Genomic DNA, 25,605 nt, shown 5'->3' on the forward strand with positions numbered 1-25,605 from the left:
GCCATGCTTGTTACACAGAAATTCTGTAACTCACAATATTTATTCAACTAGATGAAATGATCACAATGTAGGCCCTGCTCTTTTGACATTCGTGTCCATTGTAATGTGACTACAGTTTATTTATAAAATACGCGTTGGGCAATTAAAAGATCCCAATGCTTACATTAATTTCCACCAGATATTCAACAGTCATATCAATTAAAAAAAAATGGCAAATTGTAGAAATTAGAGTCACAGGCTCACCCCTGTAGTTTTGAAGGGGTGGAGATATAGTTCGTATTCTACTATTATGTACTGCATTTACTGTTTTGCTGAATCATGTTCTAATATCTTTCAACGTCTTTACAAAGTAACGTGCATGACACTTGGTAGAGAAGTCACATCGAGCGTCGGTTCACTTGACAATTATGACATTTGCAGGTTGTTCTGTTTTCGTTTCCTTGCGATCTCAACTGTACACTGTTTGATGAAATACAACACTAACTATTATTACATCAATCGTTAATAAACGCTACTTTAAAGATAACAATTATGTAGTAGACCTTAGTTCTAACGGTATTATTGTGCATATGTATACTGCATGAAAGTGGAGATAATTCGAATGCAACAAAATAAAGTATATAAAACTGGAGGAATTTACTGTGCAGCAGCAGTTGTCTCTCTTACTCTAAACCTAATTTCAAGATTTCCTCGTTAAAGTTCTTCTCTATTTCTTTCATCCTGAGGTTCAACGTACAGAAGTTTGTTGGGCGTGTCTGCCAGATTTCCATGTATTCTATCAGATGTCGCTTCCCTCACTAGTATATTACGAACTTCACTGGGCTGTACGCCTCGATTCGCCATCAAGATAGCGGCTGCTCCTTGAAGAGAAAATGGCGAGGAATAAACACTTTATGACGGTCTCTGTCATAAAGTACAAAATAACACCTTTTAAATGATATAGGTCACTACATAATAAAGGTACATTTCTGAAGTTATGATAAAAAGAATTAAAAATTTTCTTATTATTCTCTTTATTTTTCTTGACCTTTAATCGCAAATATCTCCATTTGGCAAATATGGACTTATCGGTTTTTACGAACAAACTCTTCATTTATTTATGTTGATATATATATATATATATATATATATATATATATTTATATTCATATTTATAACGAAGAGTCAAGGACGACACTCCTGAAGAAGGTGGAGGCCACCGAAAATTTGGGTACAATAAACTCATTCGTTATTGGCGAAATAATGCATTACTAATTCATTTCTTGATTCTTAGTTATATTGGAGCCAATACGTGAATTCGCAACATGCTTGGACCTAAACTATTGCATATATACATATATATATATATATATATATATGCACACATATATATGTATAATATATATATGCATATATATATGTATATATATATATATATAGAATATATACTTATATGTACTTTTCTATTCGTCCTTCGCAAATCGTTTGCGTGATCAGTGAAATCAGCCCATTATAGCATTATAGGAACATGAAGATGGAAGGGGCAAGGGTTAGGGTTAGGGTTAGTGAGTGAAAAGGGTTAGATAATGAAGGCCCGAAAAAGGATGAGAGAAATCTATGGTTTTCATGTAAGTGCAGAGAGAGAGAGTCTAGTTTGTTTTGTGTCATTGATTTTTAAATCATTCCATTTTTATGGATTGTTTACACGGTTATTCGAAAAGAAAAAGTTGATCCACCTGCAAAGCATGTATATAACCTCGTACCCTTCATTCCCTTAGTCCTTTTGATAGTTAAATGGTCCAAAATGGTGTCAAGCATTGCATGGGAGGGAGAGTCTAGTAGTGATTTGTATTATTTATTTCATACATGAATTTGCTTTTTGTTTTCTTTGACAGTTTGACACGAGATAATATATTTTGTACATTTCTTTGGACAAAGAGAAATGAAGAAGATTTGAATGCAGAAATATAAAATGATGTTATTTCAATTCAATTTCAATTATCAAATTCGAAAATAAAAGACTCTAAATGATATTGTATACGTTTCATAATATGGAATATTTTGGAAGATAATGAAATCATCAATAATGTACTTTCATTGTTTTATTTGTTTTTCAGCATCAAATCTTATGCATCTTAAAGTGAAAAAAAAAATGGATGTATAAAGTTTGCATCTTAGGTTCTCAAAATTATTAATTTTAAGAATTTATGAAACAGAAATGCATGTATATTTGATGATAATGATAGTGGGAAAACGTGTGATGTGTGTTGGCTTGGCATTTGTATGCCGTTGATTTGAAGTGGGAACGGTTAGAAACGAAGATGCATTTTTGAGACGATTCTAAGGCTTAGAGAGTGTGTCTTTATTTAGCAGGTTTCAAAGTGAGTGTCTCCGCACGTGGAGTTGAATCGTATATCCAGCTACAGCTGGCAGGTTAGTCTTTGCTCAAGACTCATCACAGGAAAGACTTTACAAACATAATATCGACACTGTGCCTGTGTGTGTCTTGGTCTGTATGATGGCGTGTATGGGTGTCAGTGCAGGTGTTCATAGTAAACATACACGTACCTGCAACGTGAGCACAGGCCATGCTTGTTCCGGTCTTGACGGCCGACTCGTAGTCGTTCCAGTGACTCGCGCTTGTGATGGACGTCCCTGGCGCCAGAATGTCCACGCACTTGCCGTAGTTAGAGCTGTAGTGCATGATATCGTTTCTCTGTGTGTTGCCCACAGTGATAACCTTAGATACGAAGGAGGGGGAGGGTGAGAGAGAACAGGTGCGCTTCATGAAGCTCTTTTGATGGATACTCTGCTCAGAAGACACCATGAGAGACTTGATGGATTCTAATTCTCTTTGAAAGTCTATAATCATAAAAGCTTTACAACAGTGTACATGTATGAGCGACCTTGGTCACTCTGAGATTCATGCGAAGACTTTTATGTGATGATTTCATGAAATTGACCTGTTATGAACATGAACTGTGTAGCTATCTCTATGAGACCAACACACTTCTTGGACCTGTGCGTTCGAGGGCCCCAGGAAGGCCAATATACATATGGATCAATGTGATCCCTTTCAATATAAAGATAGTTACTATATATTTTTCAGCCATCGATTGGAATATCACTTCAATTGAAGAGTATGTTTGCAAAAACTGATAAGTCCATTTTTGAAGATTTTGAAGTACGGTCTCTGTCATAAAGCACAAAATAATACCTTTTTAATGATATATTGGTCACTACATATAAAGGTATATTTTTGAAGTTATGGTCAAAAGAAGCAAAACTTTTCTTGTTATTCTCTTTATTTTCTGACCTTTAAATATCTCCATTTGACAAATATGGACTTATGGGTTTTTGCAAACAAACTCTTCAATATTGTAAATAATAGGGAAATTATTCTTTAACGAATATACATTTACTAGAATCGGAAACTTGACTGAATAAATTTTGAGCGTCAATTTCAAATTCTTCCAAAATGTAAGACTTTCACGTTCACGGTAGCATGGAATTACCTTGACGGAGTATGTACTGATTATGTACTAAAATACACAAAAGACTAGAGCATAATCTGTTGATGATTATGGTAAACAGAAAGAGGGAGAAATGATCAGATGTTGGTAATTCACAAGGACCATGTTCAGCGTACCGAGCATCGTTAATAGCCCTAGACGTAATAGCATACCCCATGAATGTTTGCCGGCATTACTTCGCAGGCGTCATCGCCTTGGTTCCCAGAAGCTGCGACTACAACCACGCCCTCTTGAATTGCGGAAGTCACTGTACCCTGCAGAGCCTGGGAGTGCATTAGAAATGTCAACGACATAGACGCTACCACGTTCTCTTCGCCATCCGTCTTCTTTCTAGCGACATAGTCGACCCCTGTACGACGAGATGGAATACGAGTGAATGTTGCGGAATAATGATCGTGCATGCACACGAAACTTTTTACTACACTGTAATTTCCTCAAACTTGCGCCAAGATCACTTCACAGAAAACACACTATTGTTTCTTACTTTGCTTGCCTTTTCTCGCTGATACTCGTTTGGCGTATTTTGGTGATCTATGACTTGGTATATTCCAACTTCGTCTAAAACCCGCTTAGTCTCAACCCACGTGGTCCAATTCTCTTTGACCTATACGACCAACTCGTCTAGTACATAGTAACTTCATTTAGTCCAATTAACACTTTGCCTCCTTACCAGATGGGCTATGTCCATTTCGTTTAATATCCACATGGTCCATTGACTTGGTCTGTATATCACAATATTTATGGTCTAATCTCGTCTAATACCCATCCGAACTGAGAGGTTAACCATTTGATAGTCGGACCAAGCAGAAATTGAATAACCCAATTGCAAAGGTGTACTCAAAATAACATTAGTGGTTTTTTTTTGTCTATCTGACTTTTACAAGTTGATTTGATACTCACCAGCAACCACGTCAGAGGAACGGCAGAATCCAGCGCAATAGCAAACTTTCACGGCGTACACATTTGCCTTTTTAGCGACACCATACCTGGTACCTGCCGCCGTCCCTGCACAGTGGGTTCCGTGCCCATCGAAATCTTCGTTCTGCGGTAGAAAAAAAACAAAACTAACCGAACTAAACTATGCAAATGCAGTCCTGGAATGAAAATATCGTACTGATATTATTAAATTGGCTACATTGACTGTGTTTTCTACATCAGGGGCGGATCCAGGGAGGACCGCAACCGGCGCACGCCCACCCCCTTTATCTTTTGTTGAAACAAAAGAAATAAAAAGAAAAAATGGGTCAGGGGTGCGTGCGCCCCTTTAATTTTGTAGACGCGCCCCCTCTTTACGGAATTCCTGGATCCGCCCCTGTACATAGTGGTCAATGGTGGTGATCGTCAGTTCAAAGTGGAGATTAACGCACTCCTTTGTAAAACGGACTCAAATAATCTCCGCGTACCACATGCACAGTACCGGTACCTGAACAGCAAAATTGCGTACGGTGAGAGTGTGAGCAAAACGTCCTTCTCCAGCCGAACAATATGTAGTTTCCACGGTTGCCCGTCAAGAGTCCAAGGCCCAAGAGTCATACAGCCCACGAGATATATGCCTGCAGTCCATATCACTACACTAGGCAAGGCCTGTGACTTCGACACTCATTACATCACGTACAGGCTTACTGTAGGATCCTACGCAGCGCCGTTCTTGGACTTTTGTTTTTTTTATGCCCTGTGTAGGACACACGGATCCCTTCCAGTGTCGGTCTCGTCACAGAGAAAGGGAACACGGTCGTGACGGTGAGAGAAAGACTGCTATTTCGCTGAACTGCGTCGTCTCACAAATTCACGTAATGTGACTACGGTACGAATTTGAATGAAATGACTAAGTACATTGTACAATTATCATGCGACCTCAAAACACACCAAGCCAATATTGTGACAACGGCAGTGGGAGGAAAATTCAATCTTACGGGAGCTGGTGTGACGATGATAAACGATCAGGGGGGCATTTCATGAAGCGTTTTGTCAGATATTTTGTCTGACAAACTGTTGAAAGCTACTGAAATCCTTGCATCTTATTGGCTGAGAGAAAATTTGTCTAACAAAGTTGTCAGACAAAATGGTTCATGAAATGCCCCCCAGAACTGGATATGTCACTGGAAGAAGATGAAAGGTCAAAACTACAATAAAGACTTAAACCTACAAGCTTCGAACATCAACCAGTCAGACAGTGAAGTTCCTAGGAGACAGCGACCTACTCTGTACAACCAAACGGCTGTTCTCCGCCTGCTGATAGCAAGGGCGATAGGGGCCGAGCTTGCTGGGACGCGATTGGTTGAAATTTCTTAAGATCGACTGGCAAGAAGTAAATCAGTCTTAAAACGTTATTAAACGCGTGCAAAGCCTGCTATCCAGCTATGATGACATTTTCAAAGCGGAACTCGGGGCTCTGACAGGATTAAAAGTAGACATCGACGTTCTGACCCTGTCGTACCCTGCTGGAAAGAACACAGTGTCCCACAGTGTGAACACAGTATGTGAAATCTCTTCACACTGTTAAACTCGAGACAGTGTGAACATTTTGACAGTGTGAACACAACGTGAGTCATCAATTTACAGCTGTGTGAAACAAAGCATCGTTATGTGAACACTCTTTGATCAAAACTACACCACAGTGTGAAATCGTCCTCACACTGTTAGATTCGAGCGTTTAACATAATCGACTATGTGAACACACTGTGAACACACTGTTGGACACTGTGTTCTTTTCAGGAGTGGACAGGTAGCCAGCGTTTATCAAGCTTTGACCGGTGCCACTCGTTCGTCGTGATCGAGTTTAATGCGAACTGGAGCATCTTCAAGAGGGAAAAAAAAATCATTTATCCTGTTCAGTGTAGCGCTGGAAGTGAAGGCAAGGGTATTGACCTCTTTCTCAATGTTTCTTGGTATATTCTGAATTATAAAAGATTGAGATAAAGAGTAGAGAACGCGTGACGGAAACCCCGACAGTGAAAGTGTTAGACACGTGACTCACATTGCTGTCCACGATATTTTCTGCCCATGTGGCGCGGCCGTTGAAATCATTATGGGTGACGCGTATGCCAGTGTCTATGATGTAGATGTTCCCACCTTCACCATCATCTGCGAGAAGACAAAGAGAGAGAGAGAGAGAGAGAGAGAGAGAGAGATGGGTAGATAGATACATCAGGCAGGTGCTAACATAAATATACGTACGTATAGAAGTATATAAGTATAGAAGTATATATGCGAATATAATTCAAAGATACTTGATTTAATGTCCCTGCACCTCAAGCTCTCCCAGTTATTCTTGCTTCCTCATGTATCATTTATTTGCTCTTTTTTTTCATGATGTTCTTCATTTGAATTTCGTACGATATCGGAATCATATTCACAAATGTCATGTGTCCCTCGGATAGGACATAAAATGGAGGTCCCGTGTATGAGAGAGTAACAACTCATGCACGTAAAAGATCCCGCTTCATTCATTAATCGCAAAGAGCAGGGTGTTTAACCCGGTGAAGTGGTCCCACCTCACATCCAACTGGACCCCATGGAAGACCAGCTATTGCAGCTGAATATGGGCTATCCAGCTATCTCCTCAGATGGAAATGAAACAAACAAACAAACAAAAATCAAAATTAGGCAGCTATTTTCTTCTCACTTGTGCTGCTAAGTCACATATATATCTTATTCTTTTTACGAGCAAATACTTATATGCAAATTCAAAGCATGTATACGAATGTTATACAAAATTCTGCATGTCTTAACATACAAAAATCAACTTTGATCAACTTGATCAAACTGATCAATATCTGCTTAATTGCACAAAATGCGCACATGAATAGACAATATTACACAAAAGCCTGCAGTAAAACAAAAGCTTAGATCTCATAGACTATACATGTATCATGGTTTGATCGAACGAAAGAAATTCGGGTTTGTTTTTTTTTTCAATCACCCTACCCCCATATCTAAGTTTATTATATTGTATAAAGCGAAAAGAATAACCATATGTGTGTGATTGCACCATTTATCGAATGAAACATACCACGTCCCTCTTTAATCACTTTATACAAAGAAACACAAATAAACAGACAAACAAACACCACACACACACACACACACACACACACGCACACACACAATGCTGACTCACTGGAGAACACTCTCATGAATATTCTGCCCATGAGGGAACATTTACAATTATTGACCAGCTTTGAGCGATCAGTTCACCCAGTCGATGGCTGTATTTTCACCAAACCCGTATTTGTAATTGCATACTCACAAGTACATCACTAACTACATAACTGCATTAAGTTTTCTCACACTTGAAATCGTCATTGTTATCCAATGGAAGATCTTTCTGGTTGACGCGGTCAGTGCCCCAGCTTAATGCATCGTCGTAATTGACGCGACCCAATGCGTCTTCCTCGACGTAACTCACACCCGGCAACGACCGCACCTATATAAAACATTCATTTGAATTGATTGTTTTAATGTTCATTGTCGGTATTGAACATCATCAATTTGTATTGATCATCACTTCACACCATTAATTTGTATACATTTGTTTTTACAATTTGTTTCCATTGATGAAGAAAAAATGTTCTTTGAAACAAAAAGAGATAATGAAGGGGCGTTATGTTACAACGCTATAAGGTATATAAACTCGAAGCGATAAAGTCGTCACAAGAATAATACCTCTGCTATTGTGTAGAAGTGACATAGAATTTTCTCACAACAGAAGGCCCATTTGGGTCTAGCGCTCATCTGAGTATTGTATTTTTGCCTTCCATGCTGCAATCTTGCAAGTCTGTACAAATAAACATTTCATCACGTACATGCTAATCTCTGCAAACTTCAACAAATTTGACCACGCGACCATGACCCTCGCCCCATGTTACGGCACATTTTAGTAAATTGCACATTTTGGTAAATTACCAAAATGTGCAGTTACCAAAATGTGCCGTGACATGTTACGGCACATTTTGGAAATTGCACATTTTGGTAAATTACCAAAATATCCAGTTACCAAAATGTGCCGTAACATGTTACGGTGCATTTTGGTACCTGCACATTTTGGTAAATTTTGGTAAATTTACCAAAATGTGCAGGACATTGACGGCACATTTTGGTAACTTTCTGCTCCTCCACAATCATCACAAAAACAAATTAAAACTGTATCGCCACACCCATGACCCAGTACTATGAAAGTGCCATGGCAGCTCAAGGACTCTATCAATGCCAGAAAAATCCCCCCCTTCAAAAAATTACTAACACTGAACACTAGTCCTGCCTGGAACAATTATTTACCATCTTAATAAATACTCCTGGAATGCAATCTCCTATAAATGCACTTGACCAACACTTACTTACAACTTTGGGACCCTACGCACTAAGAATGCTCCTCACTAAGTTTGATGATCTGAAATCCGCCCACTAGCACGACTGGTGCTGAAGAAGATGAAAATGTGCCCCCCCCCCCCCCGGGTCTCCAAAGGGGATACCCTAGGTATTCCCATAAACAAATTATTTTCTTCAGCTGTAAAGATATCCATGTACTACATATCTTGCGTGTAATGCTTTATATCCTGGAGCACAAATTTCTACCTACTTCCTGGGGGTGGCTCCCCATTGGGGCCATATGCGCAACAGGAACAACCTGTTGTTGCGATCTTAAAATAAAATTTCACTTGTAGAGGGAGACAAACTGAAGAAACTCAAGTCTGAGCCTTGACCCCTCAGAATAATATCTTTCTTTCAGGAACAACCTTATTACCCAACCCTCTAAGGATGATCCCCACCAAGTTTGATTGAAATTCGCCCACTGGTTCTGAAGAAAAAGATGAAACTGTGTTCTCCCCCCTTGGTCCCCACACCTCAAACTTTCATCCCCATCTATATAGGGGCCCAAGGGGGCCCCTCAAAACGAAAAGCGATCGCAATGTGAGCTTAAAAAAAGTGTCTTACCTGTCTTTACTGCAGGACCATATCACCTTAACTATTGACCGTATCAACTCTCAAGCCCATCTATGGGTTTTTAGTTCAGTTACCCAAAATGTGCAGATTGTCCAAAATGTGCAGGCAAATCTACTTTTAACAGCACATTTTTGGTAACAGTTGATCCCGTCAGGTATAGGTGCACTATCGGCACATTTTGGTAACAAATTTCTATTACCAAAATGTGCAGTTACCAAAATGTGCCGTAATATAGTTACGGCGCATTTTGGTAAATTGCACATTCTGGTAATTTACCAAAATGTGCCGTAACACCCCAAAGGGGGACCGTGAATGTATTACTTTACATGGAAATAAAATCATATTGAATTGAATTTAATTGAATTGAATTGATCTGACCAGAACACTTTTGAAATTATACTCACTAACATTATTTTTAGTCATTTTCCACTGTACATCAATCGATACTAATTCAATATAAAAGAATCTTTAAGTGGGCACTACACCAACAAAATTAAAAATGACAAAAAATCACATATTTTGCATTTATGTCATGAAGAATCTATCAAAACCCCATAAAACTATATATAAAATAGCATACATACTTATGATACAGGCCGGCAGTGCATGACCAAAGTTATAGTGCACGCAAAATATAACGATTGCAAACGATAACCCACTATCGATGTGACTATCGGTTTTTGCTCCCTCACTTTAATAATCGAGTACTTGAATCTCGCATCTTATCGACGCGATTCTGCCACAACCGCGATATGCTTTGCTCGATATTATCGTTATTCTCGATTCTCGCTGGCTATGCCAGCAACTTATCTGTGTGGGACTAGACTTTCAGCGGTAGATTTAAACATGGAAGCTGAAAACAACAGCAGGTTCACTACTTTTACAGAGAGTGATCTATAGATAGAGACACAAAGAAAACAAAGGATGTCATCAAATACGCCCTAAGAATTTTAGACTCCTACTGTTGTGAAAAGGGAATCAATCCGACGGGTAGTAAGCAAGTCAACCCAAGATTTGTGCTGCTTTCTCCGTACATTCTACGCGGAAGTGCCCCGTAGATGGGCGGCGTATGTACGGTATGTACGCTAAGCGCGAGTCTTTGATCACGCCACGCTATAAACTTCTACAACACACTCTAGGCATCCACATTTTCAGCAATGGTGACTACAATGCCTGGCACGAGCCTTGTTTTTAAATCCAGTTGATCCCTAATCCTACAATGCATCATCTAGTCCTGGTCCTGGACCCAGTGCAGTAAGTAGGGCGTCACTATAAAATACAGTCTAACGTGTTACATCCATAACGTTAGACCTATTCGGTCTAACGTTGGTCACTTAGTGTTAACTAGCTCTGTCACTCGTAACGTTAGATCTAACGTTGGTCCTAACCTATCGTACTGTTACTTGCACTGTTAGATCTATGTTAGATTTAAATATAGACCCTAGACTCGATAGTTGAATTTGGATTTCAGGATTTTGTCTACACAGGTCACAGGTTCAAAGAAACTGGTATTGTCTAGACACGTCATGCACGTACGTGTAGAATCTTAAGTGATCTAGATATCTATAGGCTTTCGTATGGTTCGCCTGGGTATGTATGCTATTTTATATAACACATAGTGCATGACATCTTATTGCACTATAACAAGTATCAAGTACCTCCAAATTCTGAATTTGCCCTCAGGCAGTTATATTCAACGAGGCCTGCGGCCTCATTGAATATAAATGACCTTCGGGGCAAATTCGGAATTTGTCGGTGCTTATATTGTTATATAAAATAGCATACATACTTATGATACAGGCCGGCAGTGCACGACAAAAGTTATAGTGCACGCAAAATATAACGATTGCAAACGATAACCCACTATCGATTTGATATCGGTTTTTGCTCCCTCATTTTAATCATCGAGTACTTGAATCCCGCACCTTATCAACGCGATTGCGCCACAACCGCGATATATTTTGCTCGATATTATCGTTATTCTCAATTCTCGCAGGCTGGCTATGCCAGCAACTTATCTGTGTGATGGGACTAGACTTTCAGCTGTAGATTTAAACATGGAAGCTGAAATGAACAGGTTCGCTACTTTTAGAGAGACTGATCTATATAAACAGTATCTTAGACAATAAGGACACAAAGGATGCCATCAAATACGCCCTACGAATTTTGGACTCCGACTGTTCTGAAAAAGGAATCAATCCGACGGATATTACTGAGCAAGTCAACCCAAGATTTGTGCCGCTTTCTCCGTACATTCTACGTGGAAGTGCGCCGTGGAAATGGGCAGCGTGTGGGCAGTGTGTACAGTATACGCTAAGCGCTCTTTGATCACGCTACGCTATGAACTTTACTACGACATTCACAACACACTCTCGGAATCCGCATGTGCAGCAATGGGGCCTGGCACGAGCCTTGTGTTTAAATCCAGTAGATCCCTAATCCTACAAAACATCATCTAGTCCTGGTCCTGGACCCACAGTGCAGTAAGTAGGGCGTCTAACGTGTTACTGTTAGTTGACCTATTGTAGGCCTGTGTTAACTAGCTCTGTCGCTCGTAAGTGACGTACAGTACAGTGTACGTAGATCTAGTATAAAAACGTTAGGCCAGGACCCCTAGGGCCCTAGACCTAACCTATCGTAGGGCTAGCTAGAAAACGTTAGATATAACCACGTAGACCCTAGACTCTATAGTTGAATTTGGATCTTCAGGATTTTGTCTACACAGGTTCAAAGAAACTGGTATTATTGCTTGTGTAGACACGTGCAACTGTTGTTAGAAATGATCTAACGCTAGGCTTATCTTGCCTGGGTATGTATGCTATTTTATATATCACATAGTGCATGACATCTTATTGCACTATAACAAGTACCAAGCACCTCCAAATTCTGAATTTGCCCTCAGGCAATTATATTCAATTCGGCCTGCGGCCTCATTGAATATAACTGGCCTTCGGGGCAAATTCAGAATTTGTCGGTGCTTATATTGTTATAGTGCATTCAGCCTCATGCACTATATATATAATAGTGCATTCAGCCTCATGCACTATATATATAATATGTATTATACAACGTCCAAGTAGATCCTTGTAATTTGATTGGAGGATTGTTGGTCACGTGATATTCAATAAGTACTCCATTCAGCGCGCCGTGCAATTTTGGTTCTATTTTTGCGTGCAACTTGGTTCGATTTTTTCGTTCTATTCCACGGTTCGAGAAATTGTACGGTACTGCGTGTACTGTGTGTTGCATATTGAGGATCGCATGCAGCTAGCGCAGTGTACGTGTGCGGTACATGCATGCGCGTACGTAGGCCTTCGTAGTGGTAGTGTACGTGTATGAGCGCTAGGCTGTGACGACCGGACCGACCTGTATCTAAACGCCCTGATTGCACAAGCCAGAAAGAGAATCGCAGTGGATCCACATGTAAGTATGGCTATATTTTTCATACATATATAGACTTCTAGGCCTACTTAGACCAAAAAGATCTACTTGGACGTTGTATAAATCAAATAGTGTATGGTCTTTACTCGTGCAATGGAACGAGATTTCGCACTCGGTGAATAATGAGGCGCCCTATTCAACTCGGCTTCGCCTCGTTGAATAGAGCGCCTCTATCTTTCACCTCGTGCGAAATCTCGTACCATTGCACTCGTGACCATTCACTATTTGTATACTGTTGCTAGAGATGTCAGCAATACAATGGTATACATTGTAATATATGATATTATGCATGGTAACCAGATGTCTACATGTGATTGGTTACCACAAAAATGCCTACTACTGCTGTAAACTTTGGCATTTTTAGTTCATATTTGGTCGATAGATGCAACTCAAAAAACCAAAGATTTTAATCGACTATTTTTGAAAAATGTGTTTTCCCGTTGCCATGGCAACCGGTATTAACAAATCAGAATTCAGCTGTCAATAACTTAAAAACTAAAGTCCATAATTCCAAAATGCTCCATTAGATTATCAAGCATGTCCTTCTGCATAAGTGTACCAAATTTGGGAAGAAAATATTGAAGCATTTTCAAGTTATAGCAAAATGTATAAACAAAGGTATAAAAAAACACATTTTGAGTAAACGGCATTTGAAAATGAAGATGTCATTTTCAAATAATAAAATACATAAAAAGTTGTATTCGTCATACTTTCAACACAAATTTGACCTCAAAGTACAGGCAGATGCCATTTCTAGCAGTATCTAGACATAAATTTCTCTTCAAAATATGTGCAGAATTCACTTAATGCACTTTTACAACCATATTTTGTCAAAAATTATGATTTAAACCCACAAAAACACAGTATAATAATTATATTCAGTGTTTATCACACTGTAGTCCCACCTATAGAGTTTTGAATAAGCGTTCCCCCAGTGCAAAAATGTGCCTTCAAAAGGGTATCAGAAAAAAGGAATTTTAACCACTTTTACTGCATTTTTCAGTGTAGAACCTAATGAGTATTGAAGGTAAGAACCTAAGCTGTCACTTAGAAGTAAAACAGAAAATTGGAAAAATTTTCAATTTTCAGTGTAGTGCCCCCTTAAAGATTCTCAAATCATGCATATTGGAGTTTCTGGAATGTAGACAGAATTCCCAATTGCATAGATATTGGAAACTTTGACATTAGGCTTTTCGAATACCACATAGTGTCTTCATTTCTCAGATTTTTGGTGACAAGTTTGGTGAAAAGTTGGTTTGGGGATTTCGAGAAGGCGAAAATGGCATTATCACAAAAAAAAAGGAAGACAAAAAAGAGTTTCCGACTGACTAGTGGCAACGGATTGTCGCAATACGGATGAACTGTTGATCATAATAAAGACTGGCTAAAATGATTGTTAACTGCTTAAAAAAAAATAGAATCATCAATGAGTGACAAGAAATTTACCATCGACCACGCCATTAAATCAGTTACTATGATAAAACGCGACATTGTTAAAAGTGACTCACTGATTAACCTCTACATGCAAATGCACTTGTTTTCTGTAAGAAAAGCAAGGGTAAGCAAGGTTGGGATGAATAGTTACCACATCGACAGTTTTAGGATCCAGGTCGACAATGACAGCTCTGATAGCGGTTTTCAGAGTCCTGATAAAATTCGACGTTCTCTTGATCAAAGTTACGTCAGGCACGCTGTCAGGGGAGAAACGTCTGGCAAATGCGTCTACGTCCACGTCATTCTACATTCAGACACAAATTCAAAGACAAAAGGCATTAAAATCATTTTCACATAGGTCTTGAAAAGATGTATATAATGAGTGGCTAGAGTGTTCCTTCAATCAGTCTATATTACATGAAATATACCCTGCTCATAAATTATTATATTTCATGTCATTTACGAAAACTGTAAGAATGTCTGAAAAATACAATTACCCGATAGGTTTAATCAGAATTTGTCCTTATTCTATATTTCTTCAGAATTAAAGCGCATTACACGCAATGTTCAAGTTGGCTACAAAGAATAAGAAAACAGACGAACAAAATTGTAGATGAATATAACATCAAATTCGATCCTCGAATAGGAAAGTTTTTGACATGCAAAGTTTCCTGTGTTCTCACAAATTAATGATTTTTTGTTACAAGCAAAACTTTTATAATTCTCCGACCTGATGATTTCACAATTTTACACTGGTCTGTCGTTCAACTCTTAGCAAATTTTTACAAATATCGTTTTTTTTTTACATTGAAGTAATAACTAAAGGATTTTTTTTAGCATTGTAGTCTTTCAAAAACCTTGAAATGGTAAATTCTATAGGGGGTGATTACCGTTGCTTTTACCGTCAACCTCCCTACCCCCCCCCCCCCCCAAAAAAAAAAAAAAAAATGATTTGAACATAATATGCCCAAAACAATCAGACAAGTGAGATACCTACAATCATTGCGTGAATAGAGCAAATTTAGTAGAACACGTTCACAAGTGATGAATACTTAAAGTTTTGGTGCCGTCATCGCTTGATGTAAAGATTACTAGTACTGAAGTTTGTGAATTCAAAATGTGGAAAAAGATTAAAAGAAAGTACTAAGAAAATTAGAAAGGTTTTTCCCGCCACATTTCATCAGATTTGCATTCGAATCAATATACAGGCATTTAAATTCTAGTGATTTTGCTCACTGCTCTACTCTCATCTCGGTTCATTTTGATTCTTTGAGTATGTAATGTCATTTCATATCACTCCTTTTAGATTTTATTTTATTTAATTTAGAGAGAAATTCAATCAATTTGATGACTAAAAGTTGGCATTCAATTTCGCGACAGCTTGATAGACGTTCAAATTTCTGCCAAATACCAGTTTCAGTTTCATTATAGGAACACAACTTCGCACTTGGAACGTTCGAATCCAATCAACATACACAACTTCCATGGGCCTTTTTTCGCTGTCATACGATTGGATGGCAATATTTCATTTTCATTTCGAAGTATCATTTAATTATCTTAATCATATTGGATTGTTCCCATGCCATACCATTATACCAGTATACCATATTAAAGGTTTTTTAATTGGCTATCAACCTGGTTTATGCTTGAGTGAAAATATTTGTTTTATCCTCCAAGACACAAAAGTAAAAACTGCAAAATTTGATTTGTCATTCATTTGAAATGCCCTTCAAAATAGCAGTGATTACAAAAGACCAGTTTAGCACAATGAGAGACATGGATGGAAAAACAAAAATAAGTTTTTGTTCCCTTTTATTTCATTATATCTTCAAACAAAACAAAGTGGGCATAGCTAAAAGGGGGATATAAGAATTTCAAATAACACAGGGAGTAAGCCGCAAAGATGAATGGACAGAATTTCTTTAATCATTTCATTCTCTTAATTTAGAAATTTAAGAATTCATAATACAAATTCAAGACCCAGTTATCAATTTCTATTTTCTTAATTTGTAATATTGCCTCTTTAATGCCCATTAGAATTTGAATTTGACAGGAGATTCTCCATTTTCTTCATAAATTCTCCCCTTTCTTTATCTTTGGGCGCTACAAAGGCATTATAGACATCATAGGTTTACATTTGCGAGTTACTTCTTGTTTCAAATTGTGTTAAATTTAAACTTGAAAAAGTGTTTACTTTCTTTTTTGCTCAGTATATATTGATGGGCTATCCCTTGTAGAAAAAGAAAAGTCTGCAAAATTCCTAGGCTTAACTATTGATGCCAATTTTGCCTGAAATGAACATGTTAACAATAGGAATACCATAATGTCGAGAAATAAAGGTAGATTGTTTCAACTCAAAGTATTTTTTTAAAGAAAATGATAGTTTTATTTCGTATAATGCACTGACTTTACCATACATCACACACTGCCATAAAGTGTGGGCATATTCTAATAAAACAAAATTTCAATCAGTTCAACTTCTCCAAAAAAGAGCACTCCGTATTTGCACCAATTCACACTGGCAAACTCTGAACCGTTATTCTGTAATTTGAAAACCCTAAAAAAAAAAAAAGATATCCAAACATTCATACACTACAATACGCAATATTCATGTACAAATTCATAGCAAACACACCCCCCCCCCCCATGCTCATTTCACAACTTGTTCATTGTGAACTCAAGTGTTCACGCTTTCAACCCAACTCGACAATCCAAAGATTATCACCTCCGCAATCCCAAGCTCAGGATGGCTCAAAAGTCAATTAGTATATGGACCAGATGTTTGGAATAATCTCCCTGAGCAAAGAAAGGTAACCCATAAATTATATTCTTCTAAGGCACTTATAAAAAATATCTTTTGTCGAAATATAATAACGTATAATACCGCAAGGAATTTGGGGGTTTTTAAGTTAACTTGCTGCATGCAATGGCATGAGTATTTTTCAAATCATAATCATGAACACATCAAAACGAATATCGCAAACAGAAATATCTTACAGACACACACAATCATGACACACAACACACACAACCTAAATTGGTAGGCAGGACTAATAAGAAGCTAGTCCAGATGGTGTCACCCTGGACTAGTGTTATTCTAGTAATGCTAGCTTGACTTGCTTATTGGACTACCGTGAAGTTAGTAATGACTACTGGACTTGGTAAGCCAAGGCAAGTAATGACTTCTGGACTTGCATAATGCTAGTCATGATGTTAGTTAACACTGCTGGACTAGGGAAATCAAGCTAGTAATGAGCATAAAACTACTCATCATGTTAGTAGTGATTGCTGGACTAGTTAGGCAAAAGATAGTCAAAGAGTGCTGGACTAGCACAAAGCTAGTCATGTCTGCTGAACTAAGTTACTAGCTTTGGATTTCCATGCTAGTCATGACTGCTGGACTAGCATGAGACTTGTAATGGATGCTGGACTATGCTGAGTAAGGCTAGTCATTGCTGCTTGACTAGAAAACGACTAGCTTTAAACTAGTGTAGATGGTGTCAAGTTACACTAACATAGAGCTAGTACAAACAGCTAGACTAGCTTATTGCTGGTCTGGCCCTTTTGACTAGCTTTCACCAAACCTAGTGCAGCATGCGTGACAAGCGAAAGCTAGTCAAGGTCTCGGAGATGAATCTGAAATGAAATTACATGTATGCAGATAATGTAACTGTGACGAAAATACATTAAAACAAAAGCAATAATATCAGGTTAAAAATCTCAAATTTTATTCATCCAACGAATGCAGCAAATTAATGTAGGCATCATGAATATCACAAATGAATCTTACATAATTGAAAAGAAATTGAATTGCAGCATTGAATAAACATGAATATACAGGGTTACATAAAAACACTCAATGCACAATGGGAAGCATGAAATAAATCAAGAGTCGAGCTCTACAACTGCATATCTCCTTATATACAACATTTATATAAAATTGAACCCGTAAATGGCCATGTGTTGTGAACTTGCAACCCAAAAGGGTGGACCAAAAAAAAAAATTATGTTATGATTCATTGTTATATGAGCTCATTAAGCACATAAAATTGTGACACGGCAAGTGATAGAATAAAAAAAAAACGATGAAGGTGCGGGGGAGGGGAGAGGGGAGAGAAACGGTACACATAAAGTCTATGGGAGCGATTTTTTTAATTATGTGAATAACTTTGCTATACTAGGAACTAGGCAGTTGATTTTGGTTTTTTCTTACAGCTAGGACAGGTATAATAATCCAACTCCAAATGCATTATAAATTTCTCAATGATAATTATCTCAAATCAAGTCACAAAAGCTTTAATCATATGACCAAGTCAACTTAACACTATGAGAGCAAATTTATTATAATTCATAATTTTGGTATGATATGGGCTACAAACTTGATTTGAGTCTTTCTCATCCTTCTCATTATTTCAGCTTCATAACGCATGTTTTATTGTACAGTGTATTAAGAACTATAAATTATATGTGGCTATACAACTCGAAATCTGTGTCAAGGAGTAGCCGCAAGGCAAAGTCTGAAACTAAAGCAGAAATTCATTCCCAAGGATTGTGTACTAAATGTACAGTACTAACCGGAGGGCCAAACCCCAAAAAGTCGCTTACTTAACGAGTGAGTTGCACTCTCTCTACAAACTAAGTAGACCATGCTTATTTTCAAGTTTTTATTGTAACAAACAACATTTCACTGGTCTACCTCAAAAAATTTGTTGCGAAAGCCTCCAAATCCAAGATGGCGTCCAAGATGGCCGCCATATTTACTGAATTTTTTATTTGAAAGATAGAATTTGATTGAAAGATCAGATTTCAACAAATGTGATGTCATATGAAAGAGAATAAAATTTTCTACAAGTTGTTACCATTTTTGTGGGTTATTGTGATAAGTGGATTGAGATTTTAAGGAAAAAACACTCATTTTTTGATATTTTTCTGAAAAAAGGAAAATCATGAAAATGCTTGATTCAGCATAAATCAGAGAAAGACTAATGGATTATCTTGAAACGTTTCAAGAATTTTGTTTGACATATAATTAATATTTGGAGAAAATTAGGGGTCAGTACCGTTTTTGGTTCAGGAGTTATAATGTCTCAAACTTGAAAACTCACTATGTAAAAATGACCACTTTAGTTGTGACAATACCTTGTTGGTCGTAAAAAGAGCCTGCGCGCGCCAAGACTACTACACGCACCACTGACACTGGCGCTTGTAGCAGTGCCAGTGGTGCGTGTAGTAGTCTTGGCAAACGCAGACATTTTCTTTGACAAACACGGGTTTGTGCCTGCAAACTAACTTTTCATACCAAGTGGTAGCTCAGGTGACGCTGATTGCTATTATTTCAAAGTAGATTGTTCCGAAGCAGATGAGATGAAGCAAAAATATCTTTCAAATAGAGGTAGAAGCTTGAAACAACCTTGCTATAGAAAGTTTAAAACAAAATCTGGATCAATCACTCAAAAAATTCAAGATTGCAGGCCATCAAAGCTGACATAGTGTATTGCGCCAAAGTAAATGTATCATTTCGATTTTGATACAATTTTGTCTGTTTTGCTGTCTGTTTATATGGTTTTTATATATTCTGAACATTTTAATGCTATTTCAAACCATCTTAGGTTTTTACGGAGACATTTTTTTTTCAGAATGCACCATGAATATTTCTCTAAAAAGTTTTAAAAAATTAAATTAAAAATGTTTATGAAAACCATGCCGAAATAAACATCTTTCCCATATAATCAATATTTGGAGAAAATTAGAGGTCGGTATTGTATTTGGTTCAAGAGTTATAATGTCTCAAACTTGAAATCCCATTTTACATAATATGCATTTACACGCATCTGTTCCCAAAGACGTCACAGAGGGTCAAATCCAAGATCGTGCTTACTTTTCGAGTTCCACTCTCTCTATAAACAAGACCATACATAATATTAAGCATACTAAGCAATGTTCCGTAAGTACACCTCAATAGATTTGTTGCAAAAACCTCCAAAGTACAGATGCGGTCCAATAGGGCCGCCATTTTTATTGAAGTTAACATTTCAAACATAAAATTTGATAGAGACATTGGATTGCAACACATTTGATGTCATATGAAGGAGAGTAAAACTTCCTAAAAGTTGATACCACTTTAGCTGTGTATTGCGATAAATTGGGGGGGGGGGGAATCCATATTTTTATATTGTTTTGAAAAAAGGAAGAAATGTGAAAATGCATGATTTAGTATTTATCAAAGAAGACCTGAAGAATTATTTTGAAACCTGCGATTGAGATTGAGATTTACTGAGATTGAGACATAATTCATATTTCTGGAATTACAGGCAATATCATACACTATTAACAAGTTAACGTCTAAAACTTGAAAAAATTACATTTATGCATTATAAATTTTGCATACAATGTGTTTACATGGTCACATGTAATACTGTAACGGTCTAGTGACTTGCTTGTATGTACCTGCAAACTAACTTTTCATGCCAAGTGGTAGGTGACGCTGATCGCTATTACTGTAGCATTTCATCATAGTAGATTGTTCTGAGGCAGATAAAATTGAACAGAAAGTGTTTTCCAAAAAGAGATAGGAGCTTGGAATTTGGCACAAATTTTGCCAATGTGTAATATTTAGCGATAAAAATAGTATCCACAGAAAATTCAAGATGGCGGTAATTAATCGAGGTTGTCGTTCAAGGCATTATTTACCATTAGTGCACGTAAAACAAAAACCCAGCTTTACTTAATTCCTCAAACTAGTTCTAAACTGTGAGTTAGGGATAGAACAACTAATGTACAAACTGAAATCAGTATAATTAATAAATATTGTTAGATATACTAAATAGATCTGATAAGAATGTTTTTTTATATACTAAAATGTCAACAGTTATGGCTATGGTTTCTTGAAAAGCAATGGTGATATCTCCGTATGTTTTAGGCTTTATTATATTTTTTTTTACATGGTAGAATGTTTTGTAATACAACTAACCTGCACATATAAATCGAATGTGATATCTCTCCCAATGGTAGAATACCTTTAGTGTGTTGCGTCAAAGTTAAATCTCAACTTATAACTTATAATTTGATATATTTTTTTAATCTTCTTATATTGCTGTCTATTACATGTTCCTATACATCCGAACGATATTGTGCTAGTGTAAACCATATTGAGGGTCGTTTTTTTTTTTTTTTTTTTTTGGGGGGGGGGGGGTGCAGCTCATTCCAGTGTTAGGGTAAGGCCCAATCTTTGATAAAAAAGAAATGCTTCTGTATCAAAGATATGCTTTTTTACTTGTATGTTACTCTGCTGTTGTAGAAACGCCTGAATGATGATGGTATATGTGTAATAATGTCTGATCCGTAGATGTCCTTGAAAGCCCTTCTGATCCGAACCCCCCCCCCCCAAAAAAAAAAAAAAAAATCCGACATGGCGGCAATTTCTCAACTTTGTTGTGCGAAATGTGTTATGCGAAATTACTTTTCAGTATATTGTTCGAATAAAATTGTCCAAATTGATTATTCGTGCTGTATATTCACATTTACAAATAAGCATGCTGAAACTGTATTTTCTGTTACCAGATTTTTCTTACATTGTTTTTAGGCTGATTTCATGTGGGTTATAGTGTCACAATTGATCTGAGCTTATGCCATTGGTAGATGCTTTCCCATATTAGATATCAGGATCACTCGAGAGTGAAAATGTTCATTTTCATTCATTTTAGAGTGACCTCGGGGATCACTCGAAGAGTGACAAGTGATCCCTAAGGCAGGGCTCGACACTAACGGTGGTCCGGTGGCCCGGGGCCACCAAAATGTCAGAAATGAAGAACATAGGTGGCCTGATCGGGCCACCAAAAAAGATCGGATATTTGCCTTTGGGCCACCAAAAATAAAAGTTAGTGTGGAGCCCTGCCTATTAAGGTCACTCTAAAATGAGTGAAAATGAACATTTTCACTCAAAAGTCACTCCAATTTCACTCTAAATTCACCCTTTTCTTGTTATTCACTCCTCACATCAAAAGCAAAAACTTCCACTCGATTTGGTTTTTTTTTTCTTTTTCGGAGAGTAGAATATCACTGGTTCTAAAAATGTGTCCATAAAAACGGTTTAAGATAGCACAACAGACAAAATTGTATCAAAAACGAAATAATACATTTACTTTGGCGCAATTTTATACACTATGTCAGCCTTGATGGCCTGCAATCTTGAATTTTTTGAGTGATTGATCCAGATTTTTTTTTCAACTTTCTATAGCAAGGTTGTTTCAAGCTTCTACCTCTATTTGAAAGATATTTTTGCTTCATCTCATCTGCTTCAGAACAATCTACTTTGAAATAATAGCAATCAGCGTCACCTCAGCTACCACTTGGTATGAAAAGTTAGTTTGCAGACACAAACCCGTGTTTGTCAAAGAAAATGTCTGCGTTTGCCAAGACTACTACACGCACCACTGGCACTGCTACAAGCGCCAGTGTCAGTGGTGCGTGTAGTAGTCTTGGCACGCGCAGGCTCTTTTTACGACCAACGAGGTATTGTCACAACTAAAGTGGCCATTTTTACATAGTGAGTTTTCAAGTTTGAGACGTTATAACTCCTGAACCAAAAACGGTACTGACCCCTAATTTTCTCCAAATATTAATTATATGTCAAACAAAATTCTTGAAACGTTTCAAGATAATCCTTTAGTCTTTCTCTGATTTATGCTGAATCAAGCATTTTCATGATTTTCCTTTTTTCAGAAAAATATCAAAAAATGAGTGTCTTTTCCTTAAAATCTCAATCCACTTATCACAATAACCCACAAAAATGGTATCAACTTGTAGAAAATTTTATTCTCTTTCATATGACATCACATTTGTTGAAATCTGATCTTTCAATCAAATTTTATCTTTCAAATAACAAATTCAGTAAATATGGCGGCCATCTTGGACGCCATCTTGGATTTGGAGGCTTTCGCAACAAATTTTTTGAGGTAGACCAGTGGAATGTTGTTTGTTACAATAAAAACTTGAAAATAAGCATGGTCTACTTAGTTTGTAGAGAGAGTGCAACTCGACCTCTGTTTTTAGCTTTTGGCCCCCCGGTTATACATGTATTTTGGAATCTAATTAGAGAAATCTGACTCTGGTTGCTTTCTTACAAATGATTATAACATATGCATATAGTAATAACTCATTGAGATAATGTGTGTGGTTCCTATACAATTTCGTTATTACAGAGTATATTTCATAAACTTTCACACACAAAACACATTACTGTCCATAAGAATAAGATGTAATGAGGCTTGCAGTGATGTAACATCCAATACAAATGTAGGTACATGTAATGTATTAATCTGATCTAAAAATACAACAAACGGAACAAATTCTCTAAACAATTTCAGATTTTGACTTTCTTTTTATATCATGCCATTTTGTACAGAAAGGATGCATTTCTGAAGGTGGTATCAAGGTATGAAATCAAGACTAGTACAAGACCGATGTTAGTACACAAAACAGTCTGTCCAAAGGGGTTTTCCGAGGTATTGTCATGAACAACATTTCATGAATATTCTTTATCTTTAAAGGTAGGGGATACCTTTTACAGACCTCCCAAAATGCAGCAAAACATTAAATATGAACCTCAGGGGACTTGTTTAGGCCACTGCTGAGAAATTTGGAAGTCAACAGTTATCTACAATTTGAATAATGCACAAAACTCAACTACTCAGTAGTTCTGTGTGTCAGCCACACCTAAGCCTTTTTGTTGCAGTCTTCTGTATTTTTTATCTATAAACACAAATCTAAAAGTATAAGAGCTGATGTAATAACATATAGAGTGTGTGGCAAGAATGTATATAGAAATGTTTGTAAGTTTTGATGAACTTTCTTCACAAAATATACATGATGGACACACATGCAATGCATGGGTCTGCAAAGGTAGCCTAGTAATGTACTGGAATTTACGGTGAGCCCCGAAAAAAATTCAATTCAAAATCTAATGGTCAAAAAAGTGTACTAAATGTTACCTTCCACTTTCAATACTTTATGGGAGTTTCTAAAATGATACTCTCTTCAACATACCACTGTATATATACAACTCTTCATTTAAGGCATGCAAATGGGATTCCCTACCTTTAAGGTATCTACTTAAAACGTACCGGTATCTTGACTGTAATGCTTTCGGGTCTGGAGAGCAAGATTTTTTTTTTCCTCTCTTGGGGGCCCTATCCTCTGCCCCCCCCCCCCCCCCCCCCCGAGCTCCAAGGAGGTTATCATAGGTATTGAGGCATTGAACGTATATTATACACCTATAAAGATATCCACATACACCATATCTTGCCTATAATGCTTTTGGATCTGGAGCACAAAAGTTTCTCCCATCTTCCCTTGCCCCCCCCCCCCCCCCCTCGACCACATGCTCAACATGAACAACCTTGGGACCCTACCCACTAAGGATGATCCCAACCAAGTTTGACTGAAATCTGGACTCCGGTTTGAAGAAGATGGACATGTGTTTTTTCCCCTTGGCCCCACCACCGAAACTTGGGTCTTTCCATGAACAAACTATATTCTTTATAGGTAAATGTATAGATCTACAAATAACATATTAACTGCATTGTTTTAGGGTCTGGAGAAGAAGATTTTTAAAGATTACCCCCTTTTTCCCCTTGGGGCTGTCCCCCTGGGCCACATGCTCCACATGAACAACTTTTGGTCCCTACCCCCTAAGAATGATCCCCACCAAGTTTGGTTGATATCCGCCCACCAGTTCTTGAGAAGAAGATGAAAATGTAAAAGTCTATGCACGACGCATGACGAACAAAAAGCGATCGATCGCAATAGCTCACTCAAGCCTTTGGCTCAGTTGAGTTTAAAATAGACACAGTGAACATTACCCACTTCACTAGCAGTTGTTAAGACCACATTTTGAAAACAGTACATGGATCGACCACTCTCTGTCCTAAAAATAGATCTTCTTTTTTTTTTCACCAGAAAGCCAGTTTCTGACTAAAGGCAGTTTATTATGTTACTGATATTTGATCATCTAATATTCAAATTAAATATCAACTAGCACTAATTGACAAAATTTGAAACAGTTAACCAAAATAAACTAACAATTATACCTCAAATGACCTTGTTTTTTTACTTTTGAGGCTTTGACCCTGTCATGTGACTTCAAAGTGTGTCATAAGGGGAAAGTTACCATAGTGCACCTATTATCCAAGTTTGGTTACGATTGAAGTTCAAAAAAGTTACTGAAACTGTAACAGATGGACACATGGAAGGAAGCATGGATGAACATACAGAATTT

General features: G+C 37.5%; 1 protein-coding gene across 1 annotated transcript; it reads right to left on the bottom strand.

Annotated features, from left to right (window-relative positions):
* Positions 1-693: 693 nt before the first annotated feature.
* On the bottom strand, positions 694-15,590 carry LOC139713261 (aqualysin-1-like). Its single transcript, XM_071625005.1, has 8 exons — positions 15,567-15,590; positions 14,482-14,634; positions 7,803-7,938; positions 6,490-6,596; positions 4,413-4,554; positions 3,665-3,861; positions 2,548-2,719; positions 694-860 (listed from the first exon to the last, which is right to left on the bottom strand). Exons 1-8 carry the CDS (start codon positions 15,588-15,590, stop codon positions 694-696), a joined length of 1,098 nt encoding a protein of 365 aa, XP_071481106.1.
* Positions 15,591-25,605: the final 10,015 nt, after the last annotated feature.

Source organism: Diadema antillarum, unplaced genomic scaffold, assembly GCF_040938485.1.
Source record: "Diadema antillarum isolate AM-2024a unplaced genomic scaffold, OU_Dant_1.0 seq00001936_RagTag, whole genome shotgun sequence".
In the NCBI taxonomy this organism is placed as follows: Eukaryota; Metazoa; Echinodermata; class Echinoidea; order Diadematoida; family Diadematidae; genus Diadema; species Diadema antillarum.

Excerpts from the sequence above, each read along its gene's own strand:
- LOC139713261 (XM_071625005.1), bottom strand. The coding sequence starts at position 15,590 with ATGAACCGAGATGAGAGTAGAGCA. Across the intron at positions 7,939-14,481 it reads ATCCTAAAACTGTCGATGTG|GTGCGGTCGTTGCCGGGTGT; the intron begins GTAACTATTCAT and ends TGTTTTATATAG. Across the intron at positions 6,597-7,802 it reads TAACAATGACGATTTCAAGT|ATGATGGTGAAGGTGGGAAC; the intron begins GTGAGAAAACTT and ends GTCTTCTCGCAG.